This window comes from Dermacentor albipictus, chromosome 1 (assembly GCF_038994185.2).
Source record: "Dermacentor albipictus isolate Rhodes 1998 colony chromosome 1, USDA_Dalb.pri_finalv2, whole genome shotgun sequence".
Lineage (NCBI taxonomy): Eukaryota > Metazoa > Arthropoda > Arachnida > Ixodida > Ixodidae > Dermacentor > Dermacentor albipictus.
In genome coordinates, this window is record NC_091821.1 from 82,953,672 (window position 1) to 82,974,811 (window position 21,140).

At 47.3% G+C, this 21,140-nt stretch overlaps 1 protein-coding gene across 3 annotated transcripts in view; it reads left to right on the top strand.

The window, feature by feature from the left end:
• Positions 1-21,140, top strand: part of pins (G-protein-signaling modulator pins) — a 101,375-nt gene that overhangs the window by 69,976 nt on the left and 10,259 nt on the right. For all 3 annotated transcript variants that reach the window (XM_065439154.2, XM_065439155.2, XM_065439153.2), the window contains one exon: positions 1,230-1,441. In XM_065439154.2, coding sequence (XP_065295226.1) covers positions 1,230-1,441 — 212 coding nt within the window. The remainder of the gene's footprint in view (positions 1-1,229; positions 1,442-21,140) is intronic.

The following is a 21,140-nucleotide window of genomic DNA, read 5'->3' on the forward strand; positions in this document are numbered from 1 at the left end:
CTTCAAAACGAACAAAAATTAACAACAATAAGGCTGGCATCGACAGTTACAGTTCTGTGCCACTTTGGTCAGAAAATTATATATTGTTCTTCGTACGTTCCTACATCTTGCTGCAAGTTTATTTTAAAAACGCTACCTAAAGTGTGAGACAGGTCGTCGTAGCTCTTTCGCAGCCTGGCTGGTTCCGATCGCCTGCCATTTTGAAATTACAAGTGCAGTTGCCGCCATTTTTTCTTGAATAGCTTGTGATTTATCTTACTTTCAGTGGGACAGGAGTAGATTCTGCATGCGATAGGAAAGTATTCTAGTTGACTGGAAGCAGAAACTACTGCTATGTGCCGGCATTTGCAAAGGCCTTGCCATAACAGCTAGCATCAACTATGCGCACGCCGAGAGCCAGGAAGTTATGTTTTCTATGTTGCTTTGGCCGTAAGAGTATGAAGTTCGAAAGGTAGGTTGCCATTCCGAACCGTTTTCAGCAGTGACATAAATGAACCATTAGTGAACCACGATCTCTCGATAACGGTGCAGTAACCGCTGACTCTTTGCAAGTTTTCATGGCAGCAGTGTGTCATGCCGCATTCTCACCGACTTGGGCGGCGTGACTATTGACAGGAACAATAAGATAGCAACATGTGAGTGGCCTTTGGTCCAACTCGTCCAATCATATTGCATGTGGTGCCACACGGAGACAGGCTGAGAGACGAAGAACTTTAATGAGGTCCTGAGAAGTGCTTCACTTAAGAGTAGCTCAGAGAAGTGTGCAAAAACAGGAATACCGCCGTCGTGGCCTCTGAGATAGCACCATAATTGTTATCTCAGAGGCTGCTGTACTCTGCTGCTTTGCCCTGAAGTACGCTGGAGACTACTTGAAAACATGATTACCCTAGCGTGGTTGATAGTGAGTGACTTTCCTCACGGCTTCATAAATATGCATGGAGCACTCACTCATCTCTGCATTCGTATCTTCGTTGCCGTTAGACTGACACGGGAGGCGTGCTGCAATGCCCCCATTTTAATTGCACTTCCGTGCTTCGAAACTTCACATGTGCCCTCCTCCTACCGCGACTAGATTTTAAGTGTTCGTTGTAACAGTATGGCACTTTTGAAAATGTTTGCTAAATCTGAACGTCGTTTCAATAGGCTGGGTCTCAAAATAATAATCGTTACCTCTGAGATCATGCATTGTGCTCTGCTTTAAAGTGAGCCTATTATATATGTTGTTGCAGGCCCAGAGGACAGTGCTAGTGTTCGGGAGGAACTGCTTGACCTGATAGTGGGCATGCAGAGCCGCCGCATGGATGAGCAGCGCACCAGCCTTCCACAGCTGCCAGGTCTGCGCCGCAACAACCACAACAACAATAGCCTGCATCATCATCACCGCATGTCTGTTGGATCGGTGCTTGAGGATGACTTCTTTGACATGATCGTGCGGTGCCAGGTGAGCAGATACACAGCAAGCATGCTTGCTGAGTTGTGTTTCTTGAGCTGGTTAGTTGGAATTGTGAGCGATTTGCTTTCAGATTGATACATTGATAGATGAAGGTGTATGCATAGTGTGGTGGTAGCAGGGTGGGAGCCTGGCAAAGAGGCCAGTGCTCCCCCGCCAACTAAGTGTGAGGTTGCATCTTGTGCCTGGCTGCTATGAACACAGGGGTATTAATTTTGAACAGTGTCATGCCTAATGTCAAATGTGAAGGCACCAAATGGTGAGCACAAGTTGCAGTACTTTGATCTAATGTCCTTTAGAACAAGTTTGTTTGAGATGCTTGGCAGCTTCTAAGCTAGCTGCGTATGAGTAAAGGTGGGCTAGAGAAGGTGCTGTGGGGATTTGAAGGGTGGGGGCAGAAGTACATACTGACCTCAAGTTTGCTTCCCCTGCCCCCTTCCTCAAGCGCCTAATGAATAACCCTGTGCATGCTTGTAATGATAACACTTGGGTTTGCTTGAGACAGGCATGCAGTCTTTATATAATTGCAGGATATAACTGTGGTTACGTATATTTTTTTAATGCCCAATTTTTCCAATCAAGCCATTGCAGCACTCATCTTACTCCATAATACCCTCTATTATGGCGACCGAAAATTTCGACGTTGTATGGTCTCTCATTCAGTTTTTTAATACATGATCCACACAGGATTTCAAAAATATTGCAGCCGTGACAAGGTTGCTGCCATTCATGTTGTCACCCATACAGTCTGTTTTATTGTCGAGGTTATTTTTCTGCTTCCCAAATGCTGTACTGTCACTGCAAAGAAATCTTTGTCAACTCAACAGAACTGAACTCAACGAAACTGTAACTTTGGCCACCAACTTCCAACGAAGTAGTACTGGTTAGGCCTGGTGGCCTGGGCTTTGTCTCCATTGTTGCTTGAGCAATACAACACAGTACCCCACATTCATACAGAATCACTCACTTTAAAAGGGCCCTTGAACACTTTTCAAGCAACAATTTTTCATTTGTGGGTTGCGTAGATTGACAGAGAGATCAATGCAACAAGAATAGTAGCGATACACAGTCTGCAGTTATTCCACTGAGAAATTTCAAAATACAAGGGAAAAAATGCGTACCCTTGACTCAAATTTTCCATGGTCTTTTTTTTCCCCATTTCTGTCACCCACTGAGGTAACCCCTCACTGCCAATGCTCCGAAACCAAATTTGCCACTTTCGCTAAAAAATAGACTTCTGTAAGGTAGCCTGTAAAAAGTAAAATGTTTACCGTATTTACTTGCATAATATCACACTTTTTTGTCAGAAAAATTGACGCAAATTCATGGGTGCAATCACTACGCGGGTTAAATTACCCGCGAAAAGAAAAAAGAATTTTTTTTTTTTTTCGTCCAGCGTTTGCTGCAGGCACAGGACACCAAAACAAAAATGGCGGCCAGCGGAGCAAGCCGAACACGCTGAACGCGATTTTTTTTTTTTTTTATTCTCGTGAGTAAATTACATGCATTAAAACAGTTTCTTCCTTATCAGTGATAAATACTATCATTAATATCGGCAAGTTTGCGGCAATAACGTAGCCATGTCCACTTTAGGGGACAGGAACAGATGTGCACGCTTATCTGCCAGTGACATAGAAACACATGGCCGGCATGCTGCGGAAACTGCGGCATTAGTCTTCACTACTATCCTAATACGGCATGTTTCCGCTAAGGGTGGGCAAATATCTTAGCTGTGTTACAAACATTGGCGTATGAATAGGGTACACATTTAACGTATCAGTGTAAATGTGGCTACTATCATTGCCGCTCGCGATTTGTTGTGTGCCCACGAGTGCAGATGAAAAGAATCGAAAGGCGCCTTTTTTGTTTTTGCTAACCACAACCATTATAAATCCTACCCATAATACAGGCAAGTTTGGTTGTATGTACCTCTTTTTGTCGTGGAAGTGCGGAAAGTGATGAAAGTAATGAAATGAGGCATCTACTTAAGAATGTTTGGTGCGTGCAGACCGCTTGGCTTGTCTTGAAGAGTCGTTCGCATAGCATTTGACAGATGGTAAGCGCACTCATTATTAGCTAGACTTGGCACACGACATATCGCTGTGGCAAGTTCGGGGTGCGATCATTACACAGGAAATAAAATAAACCGAATTTTGACGACAAAATTCAGGGGTGCATCATTATGCGAGTAAATACGGTATTTATACCTCTGAACAGCATAGCAAGCGTTGGGCACGCTGAAATAGTCAGAAATCCGCACTTGCTTTCGCTGGAGTTTCAGGTTCACAACTGCAGTGTCCAGCTGCTGCACAAACATTATCGGCAATAATTAAGCGTGTATGAAATCACTGAGCGACTCGATTGATGACAGTGCACTTCGCATGAACATCGGGGTCGGTGTCAAAGATGGGTCATTGTCAATCTCGTCGCCCCCGTCGCACAATGCTGCCGTCTCTCGCGACAACTATCGCCCCGTCAGAAATCTCTACGTATAATGAGGCAGCACTCTCTGCACTCAGAAACTCCTCCATCGAAGCACCACCTGTTTCATTGTCAGTAGCGACATCCTTCCAGAGCTCAGTAATGTCAGCGGCTTCCACCGTGTTGGATCCAGGGGTTTTGCCCAGGCGCACAAAGCCCGCCTTTTCCATTGATTGGCATGGCCCCTGGTTGCAGCCGTTATGATCGTGGCACTGCGGTGTGAGCTCATATTTTGGGCCTTACAATATCTGCAGCTTCGTCTCAAGTGATACAACATTGTGCTTTGTCGGCACCATCTTCTATCAACCCGGCTGTTTGATGCTGTTTCTACGGCGCATTTCTGCGCTCACTGAGAAGCGGGCAGAGAGCGGGCATTGCTTCGGTTCACTTTTTTTTTTTTCTCTCACACGTAGCTCAATCATGAGCGACGCGGATGTGAGGCGACTAGCGCCATCTTGTGAGACGCGGGTGGAACGCGCTGCGCAGTTAATGGCGGCAGATATGAACACGCGTAGGCAACCAAATTGCCCTGTCATGGCATCGTTCGTTTTAGGGGAACTTAGGAATGCGAGTTTCATGATTATTCTGCATGGAAAACACCATCCAGGTTCAAAATTTTGATCGTTATATCCTATATGCAGTGAATAACGTATCGTTATGTTGTTTTTTTTTCTTTTTTTTTTTTCTCGTAGCCCTAATGTGTAAATTGACACTCTTAAGTCGACTCACTGCTATAACCGATATATTGTTATATGTGGTACATTATTGCAATAAGTGGACTGCACTGTATGTGATCAGTGCCAGGATCTACACATTTGCGGCCATCACTTCACACTAGAGGATTACTACTATAATACAGTCGAACCCACTTAGAACACAATTCAAGTGCCACAAAAATTCCGTTGTTATAACTGATAATTGTTATAACCAGGTTGCATGAAAATAAAGCAAAATAGGGGGATGGCAGAGCTGTTGTGAGAAAACTAATGGCGGGGAGGCCAGTGCCCCTCCCCACTAATTTCCTACATCTAGCTGCTGATTGTGTTGACTCATTACTCATTTAACTGTTTAACTCTGCTTCCTGTGTGCTCCGATTGGGTGTAACAAGCCACAGCAGTCGGCATTCAAGAATAGTACTGTTGTAACAGCTACGAAGAGGGGCCACAGGCGGCAAGTGACATGCGAGCTCCCCCGAGGCATCGCTTTGGTGGCCCCAAAAGGGGAATTTTAGGAAATGCAAGAAGGTTGCCATGGCAGCCTCTAAGCTTGATAAATCCAGAATAAACACTGGGGCGAAATCGCCACAAGCATCTTGCCACATACTTCTTAGCTGGCTTGCATGAGAAAACCCTATGTTCGTCAGCCTTGCTTGCTTTATGCGAAGCTTGCCGACATCCTTCTCCAAGGCATTGAAGTGCTCCACGTAGTGCAGCGGAAAGCCCCTCACGAAAATGAAGCCCTGGAGAGGCTGAATCATCTGCAGGGCCTCCTGCAAGGACAATGTCGAGGCAGCCTGCCCTACTTCGTCATTGCTGCCATGGCCACTGTCGCTGTCACTCTCCGATGCAAGCACATTTAAGACAGTTGCCTCATCGGTTAGAAGTTCTGATGTGTTTAATGCGTTGTTCGCATGTAGAAACTCTTCAGTCCTAAAGCATCCTCGTTGACTGCGGAACAACGTTAAGGCATCACTTCGTCCGTGGGAGCTTCGCAGGCTTCATATAAGTCACTGCTGCCACGTACAAAGCACACTTTCCTAAAGTGCTTCTGCAGTGTAGAAGCACCTGCTTTGGACCACACACCAATGATAAACTGCACAGCCATAAGTAGATTCGTCTTCAAGTTTGGTTGCACCATGCTTGTGCACGTGGCCACTTCTATCAACTAGACTAACTTGTTCAGGAAGCAGTGATGATACATGACCTTAAAATTGGCGATCACGGTGGTGTCCATGTTCTGCAAGCCTGCCACCGTGTTCGGTGGCAGGAAAAAAACTTCCATGCTTGAGAACTCAGGCATGGAGTGATGGGCACAACAATTATCTGGGATGAGCACTACCTTCCTCTTAAATCATTCGGTTCATTATTTGAACTCCAAGAGCCATTACAAAAAAGTCCTTGCATCATCTGTGCATACCTTGCAGTTGTGACAGTAGTGTATTGGTAAGTGTATTGGTAGTGTATAGGCTGGTAGTATAGTGTATTGTTAGTGTATAGGCTGGAAAACAGGTTTTAGTGTATGAGCATGCGGCAGCCGTTTAGGCAGCAGGCAAGGGTGCAGCAGCCCTAATGTCTTTCATTTTTACAGTGGAGCTGTTGATGGCTAGGGTTGATGCGTTTTTGTTCTCCGTGAACAAAAATTATCATCATCAATGGCTCATACCCCCGTAAACAAGCAAAAAATGCAATGGCTCATAGCCCCGTATGGCAGAAGCTACAAGCACTCAGCCAAGTGAAGCGGACAGTGCTTACATTTGTTTTGTTCTAATCACGCATACAACATACAGAATAGCGTGCCGAAAACTGTCATGATTAATGGCTCATACGTCCGTAAGCACTGGCTCATAGCCCCGTAGGGTTCATGGCTTCTCACTTTGGGTGGGTTAGTTGCGATGACACTACCCGTGATCGTTGTCGATGATCTCAATGTGGATGAGTCGGGACCAAAAAGGGAGTGGTTTATATGTCTCCTGTCGGTTCCGATGCCACACCGATCTGGCTGAACCAACCACACAGCGGCGTACATGCATCGATTTGGCATTATCAAAGAATGTGTTTGCAGTTGCAAGTCAAATAATTTCCACCGATCAAGACAATAATTGAGTTCGTACCTTTGTTCGAAATTCTGTGTCACCTCTGTGCTCTGTGTTAAACAGCTTTGCTGGTCATCCACCTTCCCAGAGTGGAATGGCTCATGATTTTACAGTGAAGCCGCACATGGCTAGGGTTCCATGCATTTTTTTTTCTTTTTTTTTGAGGATTTCACATTCCATTGCCATTCGGCACGGACACTCTGCCTCCAGACTTCATCATTATAACCTATAATGTGGCATGTGGCCATTGTAGTAAGCAGGTTATTCACCATAGAAAACATTCAAAAGTTGACGGTGCACCAAGTTCTCATTGTTAAAACCGGTGTCGTTATAAGTGGGTTTGACTGTAAAGAGTTTTAGCGTGTCCAGTATTCGGGTAAATGCAGGTGCAAGCAGACTGTGTGTTTTACCGGACGAACGAAGATGCAAACGTGAAAGGCCTGTACAGTGCAGCCATCTGGTGGAAAAGAGCTCAACCAGACAAACACAAAGCTAATATAGCAGTAACCAGGTGTCTTTTTAGCAGGCACATACCCAGGTCTCTCACGCCACCACTCCTCACACGCATTCCTAAAGCGCCGCAAAATCAATCTTCAGACTTCACAACCATTCGGCGGTCAACATTATGCTGCATTTTTCACTCCTTTTGGATGGCAGTAGTTATTGGCATCTCCTGTGGTGTGAAGGCCAGCTTTCTCATCGATTCGGTGCCCGCACGATCAATTCAAGCTGCGTTCAGTTGTCACCATCTATTGCAACAATCACGCACATCGCTGTTGTTTCGTTGGTTCAACCTTCTTTGTTTAGACTGATCCAGGGACAAGGAAAGGGATTCAGTTCATAGTCAGCTGGTCTGTATGCTCGTGGAACGAGTTGCATCCAGAGGAAACGTTAGTTGGGTTTAACTTTCCATTTTGCTGCATTATTTCCTCAAGTGATGGCTTGGCGTGGTGCTGGCAGAGTAATTAAGAGAAAATGAGAGATCCGCCCAATCGTAGCATTTGCTACAAAGGAAACCCATACGGGTGCCTCGAAAGAAAGGCCTCGCAGTTGAAGAAAAATTCGTCCTGGTCCGGGACTCGAACCCGGGACCAGCGCTCATCCATCTAAGCTGACCAGGTGGCTAGCAGATGGCAGGTAGAGCGGCTGCCCCGGAAAGGCGGTAGTCCCAGGTTCGAGATTTGGACCAGGGCAAATTTTTTCAACTGCGAGGCCTTTCTTTTGAGGAACCCATATGGGTTTCCTTTGTAGCAAATTGCTACAGTTTGGTGGATGTCTCATTTTCCCTTAATTAATTGCTTCTCTCCACCTTGCAGGTTTCTCTTTTGCGGGTTTACATGTCTTTTGGCGAACAGTGGGCATTATTCACGTTTGTACTAGTAAAGGTACCTCACCCCCACCCCTTTTCTTTGCACAGAAAAGTTACCTTGGTTTGTCCCTCCCCGCTTCCCCCCGAAAAAAAATCTGGGTACATGCCTGCTTCTTAGGCTTTAGTTCCTGCCTCTGCCCATCCGCCAAAACGCCTGCTGGCACGCCTTTGGTTACTGGAATATCGAACACGCTCGGCGTTGCGACGGAACGCTCACAACGCATGCTGCTTGATTGCTCTCACTGGGGATCGACAGCCAGGCGGCTAGTGGAGAGATTGGAGAGGCTTGGAGAGATTAGAGAGGCTGCAAGACAGCCAAAAATAGACGACATGATGTCGCATCATGACGTAGAGCCAGTGAAGGCAGAGCTTAGCCGCACTCATTTGGCGAACGAATTGAGGAGGAAAAGCATGGCTAGGGAGGAGGGTAACTTGTAATCGTCTGTAGATCTCTTAATATGAGATGCTTCACTTGAATTGTGCCGCTAATGTTTTACTGTAGCTGTACCCTACACGTCTACAAAATTTGTCCAACCTGTTTCAGGGACCCTTTAAAGGCCAGCTACAACGAAGCTTTTGACCATGTAAGAAGCCCAGTTTCAGACGATTTAGACATACATTAGCCTCTGTGCAAAATTTTGCACGTGAAATACAGGTGAATGCGTTACAGCTCACAAAAATCTATGTTTTTCATACCAAAACTGAAAAAACTGCCGCCGTTGTTGCCCAGCAGAAGCAACATACAGTGAAGAATGTTGAGAACCAGCACCCGTGCTGTCTGTTTTCCTTGCTTGTATTCCGTTCCGGTGTATCAGCGAACAGGTCCCTCACGTCAGCTAGCCACAAAGTTAGTATACTTTGTTAGCTGCTTCGCGCGCTGTGACACCACTGTGGTGCGTCCATGATGTTCTTTTAATGTGAAATATTCTCAGAGTCCAGCCAGTTTTCTCTATCTGGTTTTCTACACTCAACAGCAGGGCCTCGGTGCATTTGCTTCTGCTCAAAGAATAGAGCATTGGGGTAGTCAAGCTAAAGGTGCAATATAGTCTGGCTTAACGTGGACGCGATCCACGTGTAGTGTGGTGACACTACATCATCGAAAATTGGATGCTCTACAGTTTAGTGTGGCTTGCGCATTAGTAGGACATTGTTCTATCGCACGCCAGAGCAGCTGGGACAGTGTGCATCGTGCGCTAGCTTGGCTCACAAGCAGCATGCTGTTCGGGCTTAATGAAACGTGTGTGTTGCGTTTGCACCTTCAACAAACAAAGAAACACTCGCTCGCCGCACACTTGTCCGCTAGCGCTGCGGCAAGAACTGATCGCCACGCTGGTGCGAACGTTTCAAGTACAGGGTAAAATTTTAGCGATCTTAGCATCTTATGGCACGACGTATCTAACTTCACCGGCTGCTGCCTGGTGCTGGAAGTGCCGAACTCGTCGACCAATCAGACAACCAACCGCCATCTGTAGTAAAGGGTGATAAGTAGCTGAGGCTTGGCACGAAGTGTGCGTAAATTCACAACCAGACAAGCTGCACTGCGGCCGGGATAAAGCATTGCCCATTTCGCCCTGGCAGCATTGCATTCCTGCATAGCTTGCCACCGCATCTACACCATGGCTGCCGCGTCACGTTCTGCTTCGGGAAAGATGCAGCATGTGATTCCTGCTCGTTTCTGGCGCTGTGTCGGAAAGAATTTCATTTGTCTGCTTCGATGCGTCCGATGTGAAGACACATGAAATATCTTGAAAATGATGCTCTACAGTGAAACCTCGTTAAACTGTAGTTGGCCGGAGCTCGGAAAAAGTACGTACTAAACAGCAGTACTGTTTAACCAAATAGCATGAGATCGCCCACTTACCTGTCGAAAACGGAACTCGGGGAGAGAGTGCGAAGAAAGGGAAAAAAAACATGCAGTATTTATTCACTTTGCGCGACAAAAGTGTCATTTTTGTTTGATGCCGCGGCGGCATAGCACGACGACAGTGGCCTCAAACTTACTAAAGCTGCGTGCCAGCTTTTCAGCCAGCCCCTTCTTCTTGGCAAACACTCGCATGGCAGATTCCTCATTGGCGTTATGTATTACGTCCCAAGGCACCTTTTTCATTGCCGGGTGCCGGAGTTTGGAATACTTTTTGTTTGGAATAGAGTTACGTTATCGCGCCCCTGTTTTCATCGCGACGATTGCATTCATGAGGCTGACGTAACGTGCAGCTTCTGCCACTGTCTGGCCTGAATCGCCCATGCTGTCGCTTTCCATGTCGTCTTCTTACCCTTCTTACCCGAGACGCCAACCGACAACCTGAATCGGCTAAACAGGCAAGCCATATTTGTAACGCTAGAGGCTCTTGTTCCAAATGAGATCACGAATATGAGAGTTAACACCCGTAAGAACATTCTCGCGGTTGACGTCAAGAACAGAGCAGCATTGGATATCTTGAGTACAGTGAAAATGCTGGGCAAGATAAATGTTCGCACGATAATACCACAGGACAGCAATACTATATCAGGTGTGATTTATGATGTCGGTGAGTCAATCGACGACAACGATCTGCCTATTTTGATCAAACCTGCCACAGCAGATGTATCAATTATTGAAATCCGTCGCCTAGGAGATTCACGCTGTGTGAGGATAACATTCAAGGGAGGTAGCTTGCCGTCCCACATGAAAGTTGGATTCTTTCGTCATCCAGTGCGACGGTTCGTTCCAAGACCACCTCAGTGCCGTAATTGTTTGAAGATCAGGCATGTCAGCGGCATGTGCAAAAATTCGACCGTGTGCGCAAGATTTTCTGAGCAGCACAGCGCTGATGCTTACCGTGCGACTCACTTCAAGTGTGCCAATTGCTCCGGTCCCCATCAAGCATCGTCGAAAGACTGCCCGAGACACAAGACAGAGCGGAAAGTCCTAAAACAAATGGTGAGAGACAACTCAACTCACAGAGACGTCGCCGCCAAAGTGCGACGGCGTAGTGTCTGCCGTCACCGTAGACGATCCTCGTCTACTAGAAATACTGATACCGTCGCAAGACAGACGCTACTTTCTGAGGCTGGTGCTCCCAAGGCTCTCACTCACAGTAACAACACGGTGTCTGATGACGCAGTGAATACCTCTACTGCAAACGACTGGCCTGCACTTCCGACATTAAGTCTTCCAGCCCAACAAAGATCGACGGTGGACTACCGACGAACCAATGAGGGCACAGATCACGTGCGAGGTCAAGACAAGCAAGTAATCGCCATAATAAAATCTCTAATGAAAGTCATTCGCGTGTTGATAAAGGACAGGCAGGCGCCATCTGCTCGAGGTGCACTACAAGTGCTGGACGGCCTGGATCCGGTTCTTGCGAGCCTCGAGTAGCAAGCACAATGGCTCTACCGCGTCAGCCGCTCTTCAGACAAGTCAAGGAAGCATCTATCATGCAATGGAATGCCCGTGGCCTTAAATCCCGCAGTGATTTTTGCCATTACGTTTTAACCAATCGATTCCCCATTGTTGTCGTCTGTGAACCGAAATTACAGGAACCTGTCCGGATCTCAGGCTATGAACCTCATGTGTCATCGACTTGTACTGACATTAGCAAAGTGATCATCTACATACGGTGTGAACTGACTTACGTTGTTCATCCAGTGCGGCCACATGACACTAATCAGTATGCGTGTTTGACCGTGAAAAAACAAAAACAAAAACTTGCGTTTACTTTAGTGGGCGCTTACCTTTCTCCATCAAGCTGTTTCGATAGGCAGAGGCTGAGTGACATTACAGATGCGACACCTGGTCCATGGATTGTTGTTGGGGACTTCAACGCGCATCATTCGCTTTGGGGAAGCAACAAGATAAATTCCAAAGGAAGAAACCTCGTGTCCTTTGCTTGCGACCATGAACTTTGTTGCCTAAATGATGGCAGTCCCACGTTTCTGCGCGGCCGGACGTACAGTAGTTGTCTAGACTTAGCATTTGTTTCGCGATGCCTCATTCGCTGCGTTCATTGGTTCACAGATATAGAAACCCACGGAAGCGACCACATTCCTACCTACCTGAAGATAAAAGGCCTCACCAAATCCGTTCCATCAAATTTTAAACAAACAATCGATTGGCCCGTGTTTAAATCGCTTATGGAGGACGCATGCCACGAAGGCATTTCGTCCACACTAGAATTTGAGATCACTAAGGCTATGCAGGATGCTATGCGCTCATTTCGGCCATTAGAAAAATACACAGATTTTGATTCGAAAATACAGAGCCTCCGTGCAATCTACCGGCGTGCGGAGCGACGGTACAGACGGACTAAATCATTGTACGACCTTAGAGAGGCCAGACGCATTCAAAAGAAAATTCAGCATCGCCTTGCTGTACTACAAAATCAACGCTGGAAATTGTTTTGTTAGTCTCTCGACCCACGTAAACCTCTGTTGGTTGCCTGGAGAACAATCCGTGGCCTTCGAACAGCTCCTCAGCAGCGTCGTCCATTTAAGTCTCTAGCCCTACATCAAGGACGCCGAGAAGTCGAGGTAGCCGAAGATTACTGCGCAAAGATCGCGGGTCCGGCGCTCACGTATTCACCTTGCGCACCTATTCCCATTGTGCCCCCTTGCTCCCGAGATCCTTGTATAGACACTGCTTTCTCCATTGAAGAACTGGAGGCCACACTTGCTGGGTGCGGGCGATCTTCGTCACCAGGACACGATGGCATCACATACTCTGCGCTTGCAAACCTTGGTCCAGAGGCCAGAGATGCCCTTCTTGGCCTATACAACGCATCATGGCGTGACGGCCTGGTCCCTACAACGTGGAAATCCAGTCGGCTTGTTCCACTCCTCAAGGCTGGCAAATCCCTGTTGGAATTGTCATCTTATCGTCCAATAGCACTGGCCAGCTGTGTCGGCGAGGTAATGGAGAGAATGATCCTTACACGGTTAGAATGGTACTTGGAATTTTACAACGTCTATCCAGAGGTAATGGCTGGTTTTCGACGTGGCCGCTCATCAATAGATAGCGTTATCGACCTGGTAACATACGTACAACACCAGACACATCTGAAACGAATCAATGCGGCCCTATTCCTTGATGTTAAAGGTGCATACGACAATGTAGATCATCATGCAATTCTGAACGCCTTAGAAGCTGTAGGGATTGGTGGACGCACCTTTCGCTGGATATGCAACTATTTGAATGTAAGATCTTTCTTTATTTTGGCTGAAGACAAACCAACGCCATCAAGCTATACCAGTCGTGGTGTACCGCAAGGCGGGGTACTCAGCCCTACCCTTTTCAACCTGGTGCTCGTTGGTCTCGCTGATTCGTTACCGCAAACCGTTCAGCTCTCCGTATATGCAGACGACATTTGCATATGGGCTTCAGGCGTGACATGTGTACAAGTCCGCGCACGACTTCAGAAAGCCTCAACGGCTGTGTCAACATACCTAAGAAGACAAGGCTTGGAGCTTTCCGCTGAGAAATGTGCACTCGTTGCTTTTACTCGCAAAGCGATGGCCCCGTATGCTTTGCGGATTAATGACCAAATTATACGATATAGACGAACGCACCGATTTCTTGGCGTCATCATTGATAGAGACTTGTCTTGAAGCCCTCACATCTCAATGATGACAAAGCGTTTGGCCGCCATTGTGGACCTTCTTGCGTTTCTTGGTGGGAAGTCCTGGGGTGCAACAGTACCATCAATGTTGCAACTATATAAAGCACTGTTTTTGGGCTTCTTACGGTACAGCTTACCTGTACTAGGAAGTACTTGCACTACGAATATTCGCAAACTCCAGAGTGTGCAAGCCCAAGCACTCAGGACTTGTACCGGTCTTCCCAAAACTACGTCATCGATTGCGGCAGTGGCCATAGCCAGAGATGCTTCTTTGACAGTCTACATTGATACAGATGTCCTGAGAGCGCACATCCGACACCTGACTCGGATTCCCTCACACCATCTTGCTTGCTTGCCAGCAAAAAGGCCACTTTCAGCCTTTGCCAAAACTATTCTAAGACATCAGTCCTACTTGCCATCAGAATTTACGCCCGCTACACGATTGTCAGATCCATTGTGGTGTCTGCACCGGCCGCAAGTGCAACTGACAATTCCAGGAATCAGAAAGAAAGCTGGTACGTCATTGCAAGCTTTGAAACAAGCAACTTAGGAGCACATTCACAACGTGCACAGATTCCGGCAACATGTATACACAGATGGTTCAGTAAAACTCAACAGCTCTGCTGCTGCAGTCGTCATCCCGGCACAACCTGAGGAAATCAAATTAAGAACTTCATGTGTGACCACATCGACGGGTGCAGAACTCGCGGCGCTCCGTGCTGCACTTGATTTCATTAAGCAGAAGCAACCGCAACAATGGACAGTCTTTAGTGGCTCCAAGGCAGCCCTTCAGTGCATACGAAGCCCAATGCGCCACGGACCCAATGAACAACTGGCCTGAGAAATTCGGCACATGTATCATCAAAGCCATGACAAAGGACACAACATAATCTTTCAGTGGCTTCCAGGATATTGTAACATCAGCGGGAATGACCACGCCGACAAAGCCGCCCGATCTGCACATGAAAGTGGTCAACGAGTCTTCATTCCGCTTTCGCGAACAGACGCTGCGGCTGAGCTGCGATTGATGTCCCGTGAGTGTACCTTGCCCCTGTGGGACTCGAATGTTTTCACCATGTGTCGGTTGCGTTCGTTGTCTCCGGACATACAGATGCACCTCCCACTTGGACTACCACGACGTGAACAGACCATGCTCTACCGTCTGTGGCTAGGCGTTGCCTTTACAAACTCGTATGCTTTCCTCATAGGAATGGCCAACAGTCCCACGTGCGACACATGTAACATCGACGAGACACTAGCACACATTATCTGTGTCTGCCCGCGGTACAGTGCTGAGAGACAAATGATGTGCAGAGTACTGTACCAGTTGGACAATCGTCCACTTTCAGAACTGAAAGCTTTAGGCCAATGCTCCGAAAGAACATCCGCGTTGAAGGCCTTACTCGCGCTATTAAGGTTCTTGCGGTCCACGGGGCTTCACGACAGACTCCAAGAATGCTGCCCCCTACCGCTGTGTAGTGTACGCGCTTTGTTCGTGCTTGTCTTCCTTTCTTTCTATCTCCCCCTTCCACTCTTTTTCTCTTTTTATCCCCCTTAACCCTTCCCCCGGCGCAGGGTAGCCAACCGGAACTACCTCTGGTTAACCTCCCTGCCTTTCTCTGCATTATTTTCTCTCTCTCTTTCATCACTGTTGCTAGTCGACACTTCGACTACAACAGAGGCAATGAGGGCGAAAAGTCGAACCTCGTAGCCGACATGTCTTCGCGGTCGCAGCAGCGCTGCCGAGCAACTTCTTCGCATTCCAAATGCCACACACTGTAGTCAACAGCAGATCCCTGTTGCGTGCCAGCGCCATCTTCTTCGTGTCACGTTCGATAGCACGGACAATGTCTAATTTTTCTCCTATGCTGAGCAGCTGGCGCCTTTTTTTATCCGAGCTTCGGAACGACGCACGTCCTCGCTTTCACGACGCCATAACGCTCTCTGGCATGGCGTCGAAATGATGTTGATGTTGATGTGGCTTCACACACAAACGCACAGGGCACTTGGAGGCCGTTGTTCCGATCTCTGAGGCTTGTTGTTCTGCCGGGCCGCCCGATGGAGACAGTGCACCGCCGTGTTTGCGCGACAAAAAGTTGCAACGCTACGTTTTAACCGATGCGTACGCAATAAGCTGGTACGGTTTATGCGGATACAAAATACATTATGTTCAATGGCCGCTGAGTCGGGGATTTGACTTTACTACTTTTAAAACGAAACTACTGTTTAAGCGGGTACGGTTTAACGAGGTTTTACTGTACCAGAAATGATAGCTTGAGAATAGTGCCCTTGAATACAACTTGTCTTTGAACGTTACCTTTGGTTTTCACGCACCATTGCGGCATGTAGTACTTATAGTCACCCCTAGAAAGCATTTGCCAAGCAGATCTTGATGGGCAAGTGGCTGTGCTGTTTAAACGTAGCTTGTGCAGCTTCGTTAACTGCAGTTTACATGCTTTGTGCATGTTGGCTCGTCCGTGTTGCACTTGCCTGCTGCACCGCGCTGCATGCTTTCGCTCTGAAAGCTGGGACAGGAAAGATGTGTTCGGCTTTCCTGTCACAACCATTGCTTTGGCATTCTTTCATCAGCATTCTTGCAACAGTTCAAATCACGAGCGCAACAGGGAGAACGCATGCCGAGAGAGACGCCCATCAACTCTCAGATGAGTGAGCAATGCGCCTGGCTGCCTAGACGCAACGTGGTGCAACTGAGCGATCAACAGTTGCGTACGGTTCTTCAGTATTCGCCATATCCGCATCACTACCGCTTTGCCGCCAGGTGCATGCATCATCTGCATAGGCGCTATTTAATAGCTGCTAATAACAAAATTAGGTAATTACCAGCCCTGCAGCCTTGCCAAAACTACTTTGAGAGCATAAGCTAGGCATTTATAGTCAATTTAGCCCAAGTGAAATTTCATTGTAGTTGACCTTTAAAGCAGCCTGATGGGTGCCTCCAACATTTAACAAGTTTTACAAGAAGCATTCGATATCCTTGAAAATGCCCAGGAATCATCTTGTGATGGTGGTGACTGTTGCTGTTAGGCATGATGCCTCTTGCACTGACTACTGTTGCACTATGTGCAGTTTGTTTTGATCCTCCCAGTATTATCATCACAGCCTGTGCTGTGAAAGCAAGAGAATAAAGATGGCGATTTGTTAGCAGCTACCTCATTGCAGTGTCTGCTCCCTCGATCCTCCCAAGCGAAGGCATCAAACATGGTGCCAAAAGTAGTTTAAGTGTTTCCGAAAGTGGCAAGTACCACTAGGAGCAGTGGAATGCCTCCATGAAGCAGCATCAGTGAGGACACTTGTAACGGATCACAGACCGCCACCATAACATGGTGTCGACACTTAAAGCACCAGAATGCATGCGCATGACAGCAACTTGCGAGCGAATTGGATGCTGTTCAAACAGCGATTTAAGCTCTACCTCACCACCATAGGTCAAAAAACGATGTCTGCCGAATTAGTTAGTTAGCAACATCATGCACTGTATGAAATGACAACTGAACTGCAACTATTTGTCCAATTTTACAATTTTTGGCAGATTGGGGAATCTTGAAGAATAATATTTCCACTGGAGGTATTGTCAAAACTAGCCTCAAGTACTCCTAGCAGTTCCTCAATAAAACTACACAAAATTTACGCTATCATCAACTGCTGAACATAATTTTTAAATGACGGGAGCAGTGAAGACAGAAGCTTCTCTCGGGTTCTCTAATTTTCAGATCAGTTGTCTTGGCTGTTTTAATGATGTCTCAAACAATTATACATTCTCATGAGTGCATGTTATTTTGATGATTGTGTTCCGCTAATATCGAAAGCAGCATTATTTTTCCCACTGTGGGGTGCTTTTATCCATCAGCACTTCGATAGCATATGTACAGATTATTAGGAGCAATCTTTCCCATCTTGTGAGGTTTTCACTCGCACAAGTGCATGCAGTCGATTTCAGACCGACCATCGACCAAAGCTTGTCTAGCTGTCTCGTCTCTTACATTTTTAACTCTGCCTGTGCAAGTGCCCTTATTCATTACTGAACAATTTTGTGCAGAGCTGTACAGTACTCACGGATTGAAATAGGACATTCAGAGCGCGTGGCCGTCGTTACATGCAGCGCCGCTCGTGGGTGCCCATAGAACCAAAGTGCTGCATTGTGGTATAGCGCGAGGGGGAGAGCATATACGGAGCAGAACTACTCCTTCCGGTCGCCGACAAGCCGGCCTGTGGTTTAACATAGTGCCAGTGTGGCGCTGCAAGGCTTACGCGCCTTCGTGTGCCGACTGAAATGGCTCGACGGTGCACACCTGCGCGAGCAGACGACGCTCTCAATGCACGCGCTTTGGCGATGCGGCACGCATGCTGTGCAAGCAAGACACGGAATTCCGCTGCGAGATTGCGCCTTGTGTGCGTTCGTAGATGTGATAAACATCTGTACAAAAGAATAGCTTATTTCGTGCGAACACCTGTGGAGTAGCCGACGAGAAACTGCCTTCTTTATTCAGCCCCGAAATGAAAACACCCGGCATCGTTGGTCGCACTGACGTCAGCAGAAGCCGCGCCACAGGTAGTTATATATCGCGAACACAAGACGCGCCTCCATTTCAGACACGACCAGCAATGCCAGGCATACCCATCTCGGAACGGATGCAGATTGTGGCTATCTGCAGCAGGTTTACCGCAGCAACGAATCGCCGATATGACCGTACGCCCCCGCTCGTCGGTGAGCAGGATTGTGCGGGCTTTCAGGACGGATGCTTGCTTGACAAATCTGCCCAGAGGACACCGACCAAAGGTGACGACCGACTCTGACGACGACCGTATAGTTGAAGCAGCGAGACGAAACCCGAAGATAACGGCGAAAGAAATACGAAACGACCTGGGGCTAGCAGCCAGCACACAAGTAGTACGCGAGAACTTTCACACAAATGGCCTTCGTAGTTGTGTGGCGGCGATTAAGCCCTTCATGTCTTCAGAAAACAGGATCAAAAGGCTGCTGTTTGCACAGGAGCATCAGTCCTGGACAGCGGAAGTGTGGCAGAATGTCCTTTTTACGGACGAGAGCACGTTTACATCAAAATGGGACCAGCAGCAGCGAGCGTGGAGGACACGAAGCACGAGGCAGGTGGACTCCTTCACAAATCGGGGGTTACACAGCTTCACTAAAAAAAATCCGCCAATGTTTATCTTTCTTTACATTCCCGTAGCGCATGATAGATGGGATAGATGGTATGTAGCGGCTAGGTGTGCGTTTTCATAAAAAAACTAGGTTTTATATTCCGTGCACTCTGCTACCACGAGGAGAGAGCGCACGCCAAAAAACTTTTCACCAGCACCTTGTTTCGTGGGTTGGACACAAGCAGTTCGTAGAAATGGTCACTAAAGGCAGTGCATTCTACCAACATTCAAGAGCCAGACCCCTGTCATCGCGGTTATCAATCGCAGTGAAGTAAAATAATGTCTTGTGTTCTTTCCGCTTCCTTCAGCCAGGTTCGACACCCTAAAATCTGCATCGTGTTGCAAGCAGCGGTCGATGTAGCGTCAACGTGTGGGGGTGTATTTACAAAGGCTTAGGTCTGCTTGTACGCCTGGACGGCCGCTTTAATGCCGCAGCATACCTAGACCTCCTCGACACCGTCCATATGCCGTACGCCCTGGTTGGCCCATTTAAGGACGGCTTGTTTTACTTCAAGCACGACCGGAGCCCAGTTCACACCGCAGCATCCGTGATTCGCCTGCTGGAAGACAAGTGTGTGATGGTGTTGAATTGGCCTCCGCAAGGTGCGGACATTAATATTAATGAGAATGTATGGGCTGAAATAAAGAAGGCCCTGTCTCGTCGGCCGCTCCACAGATGTTCTCCGGAGAACCTGTGGGCGGCTCTTCAACAAGAATGGGAGAAGCTAGCGCCTTCTTCCTTGGGCGATAGCCTCTACGAAAGCTTGCCACGCAGAATGGCCGCCGTATTCGCTGCTAGGGGCGAACCAACAAAATACTGAGACTTCGTTTAAATGTTGCACCAGGACAGGCATGTGACTGCTTCTTTTCTTTTTTGTCGTTGCAAAACGGACGAAATAAACTTTCTTTTCTTTTGTGCAAGTGTTTATCATGTCAACGAAGACACGTGCGGCACTATCACGTAGCTGAATCCTGTGTCTTAATTGCACAGCATGCGTGCCGCATCGCCCAAAACGCGCAAGCAGACGCAGCCGCAAAACAGGCAATGCGCACCGCCGAACCATTTCGGTGGGAACACGAACGCACAAGCCTTGCAGCGCCACGCAGGCAGTGTGGTAAACCACAAGCCGGCCCCTTGGCGACCGGAAGGAGCAATTCTGCTTTGTAGATGTTCTCCCCCTCGCGCTATACCACAATGCAGCACCTTGGTTCCATGAGCATCCACGGGGGGCGCTGCATGTAGCGACGGCCACGCGCTCCGAATGTCCTATTTCAATCCGTGAGTACTGTACATGAACTGAACGAAGCATGCGGAGGCTCTAGCGTCAGTTGAATGCACACTAGACTACCTTACTTGCATAGAAAAGCTGATCAAACACAAAATGCAAGCATGAAGTGACTACTGGCATGCTCCCGACCTGACGGCCATTGCTTTGCAAACCTAAAGAATGCAGTAAAAAATAAACCAGATGCCTACTGCAGTGAGTGAAACGAAATGCTCCCTGTACAATAGGAACTTACCCATTCTCACATTTGCGAAGCTACTGCTTTTGCCCATAGCATGGGCGTCACTGTGTCTAGTATTGACGCGACCAAGTCTTCATATGAATTTTTTCTTACAAGATCTGTCATGCAAAAGTTGAGAAGTAGGAACCAGGTGCATATTTTGTATATCTCAGATTTCTTTTTTTTTTTTTTTACTCTCCGTATTTATATTACAAATAGTGAATTATTACTTCTGTTCGCACTCTGAGCTGGTGATGTAAACAAGTATTTATGAAATTTCTTGATTCCAAAACATGATTGCAAGCCCCTCTTTTTCGATTTGCACATAATTGCAATCTGTTGGGGTCATAGATCATGACGCAAAGGTGGCAGGCTTCTTCCGACAGTCGATTAACGTGACAACAGCGCTCCTAAACCATATGCAGATGTATCATATGTCAGGCGCAAATCCTTTTTCACATCGTAGAGCTCTAGCAAGTGGTTTTTACACAGGAGTTCTTTGCACTCTTTGAAATTCTTGTTGTGCCGATAGGACTATTTTCGTGCACTTTCTTTGTGTAGCAAGTATGATGGCTCAAGCAGTGTGGCTAAGTTGGGAAGAAACTTCGGATAAATGAGACCAAGAAAAACTTTGAGCTGAGCGACATCTTTTGGCAGGGAAGCATACATGATGGCTTCCATCTTTTCCGGTGCTGGGTGCAACCAGTTTCTGTCAATTGTGTAGATGACAAACTTTGCTTTGAA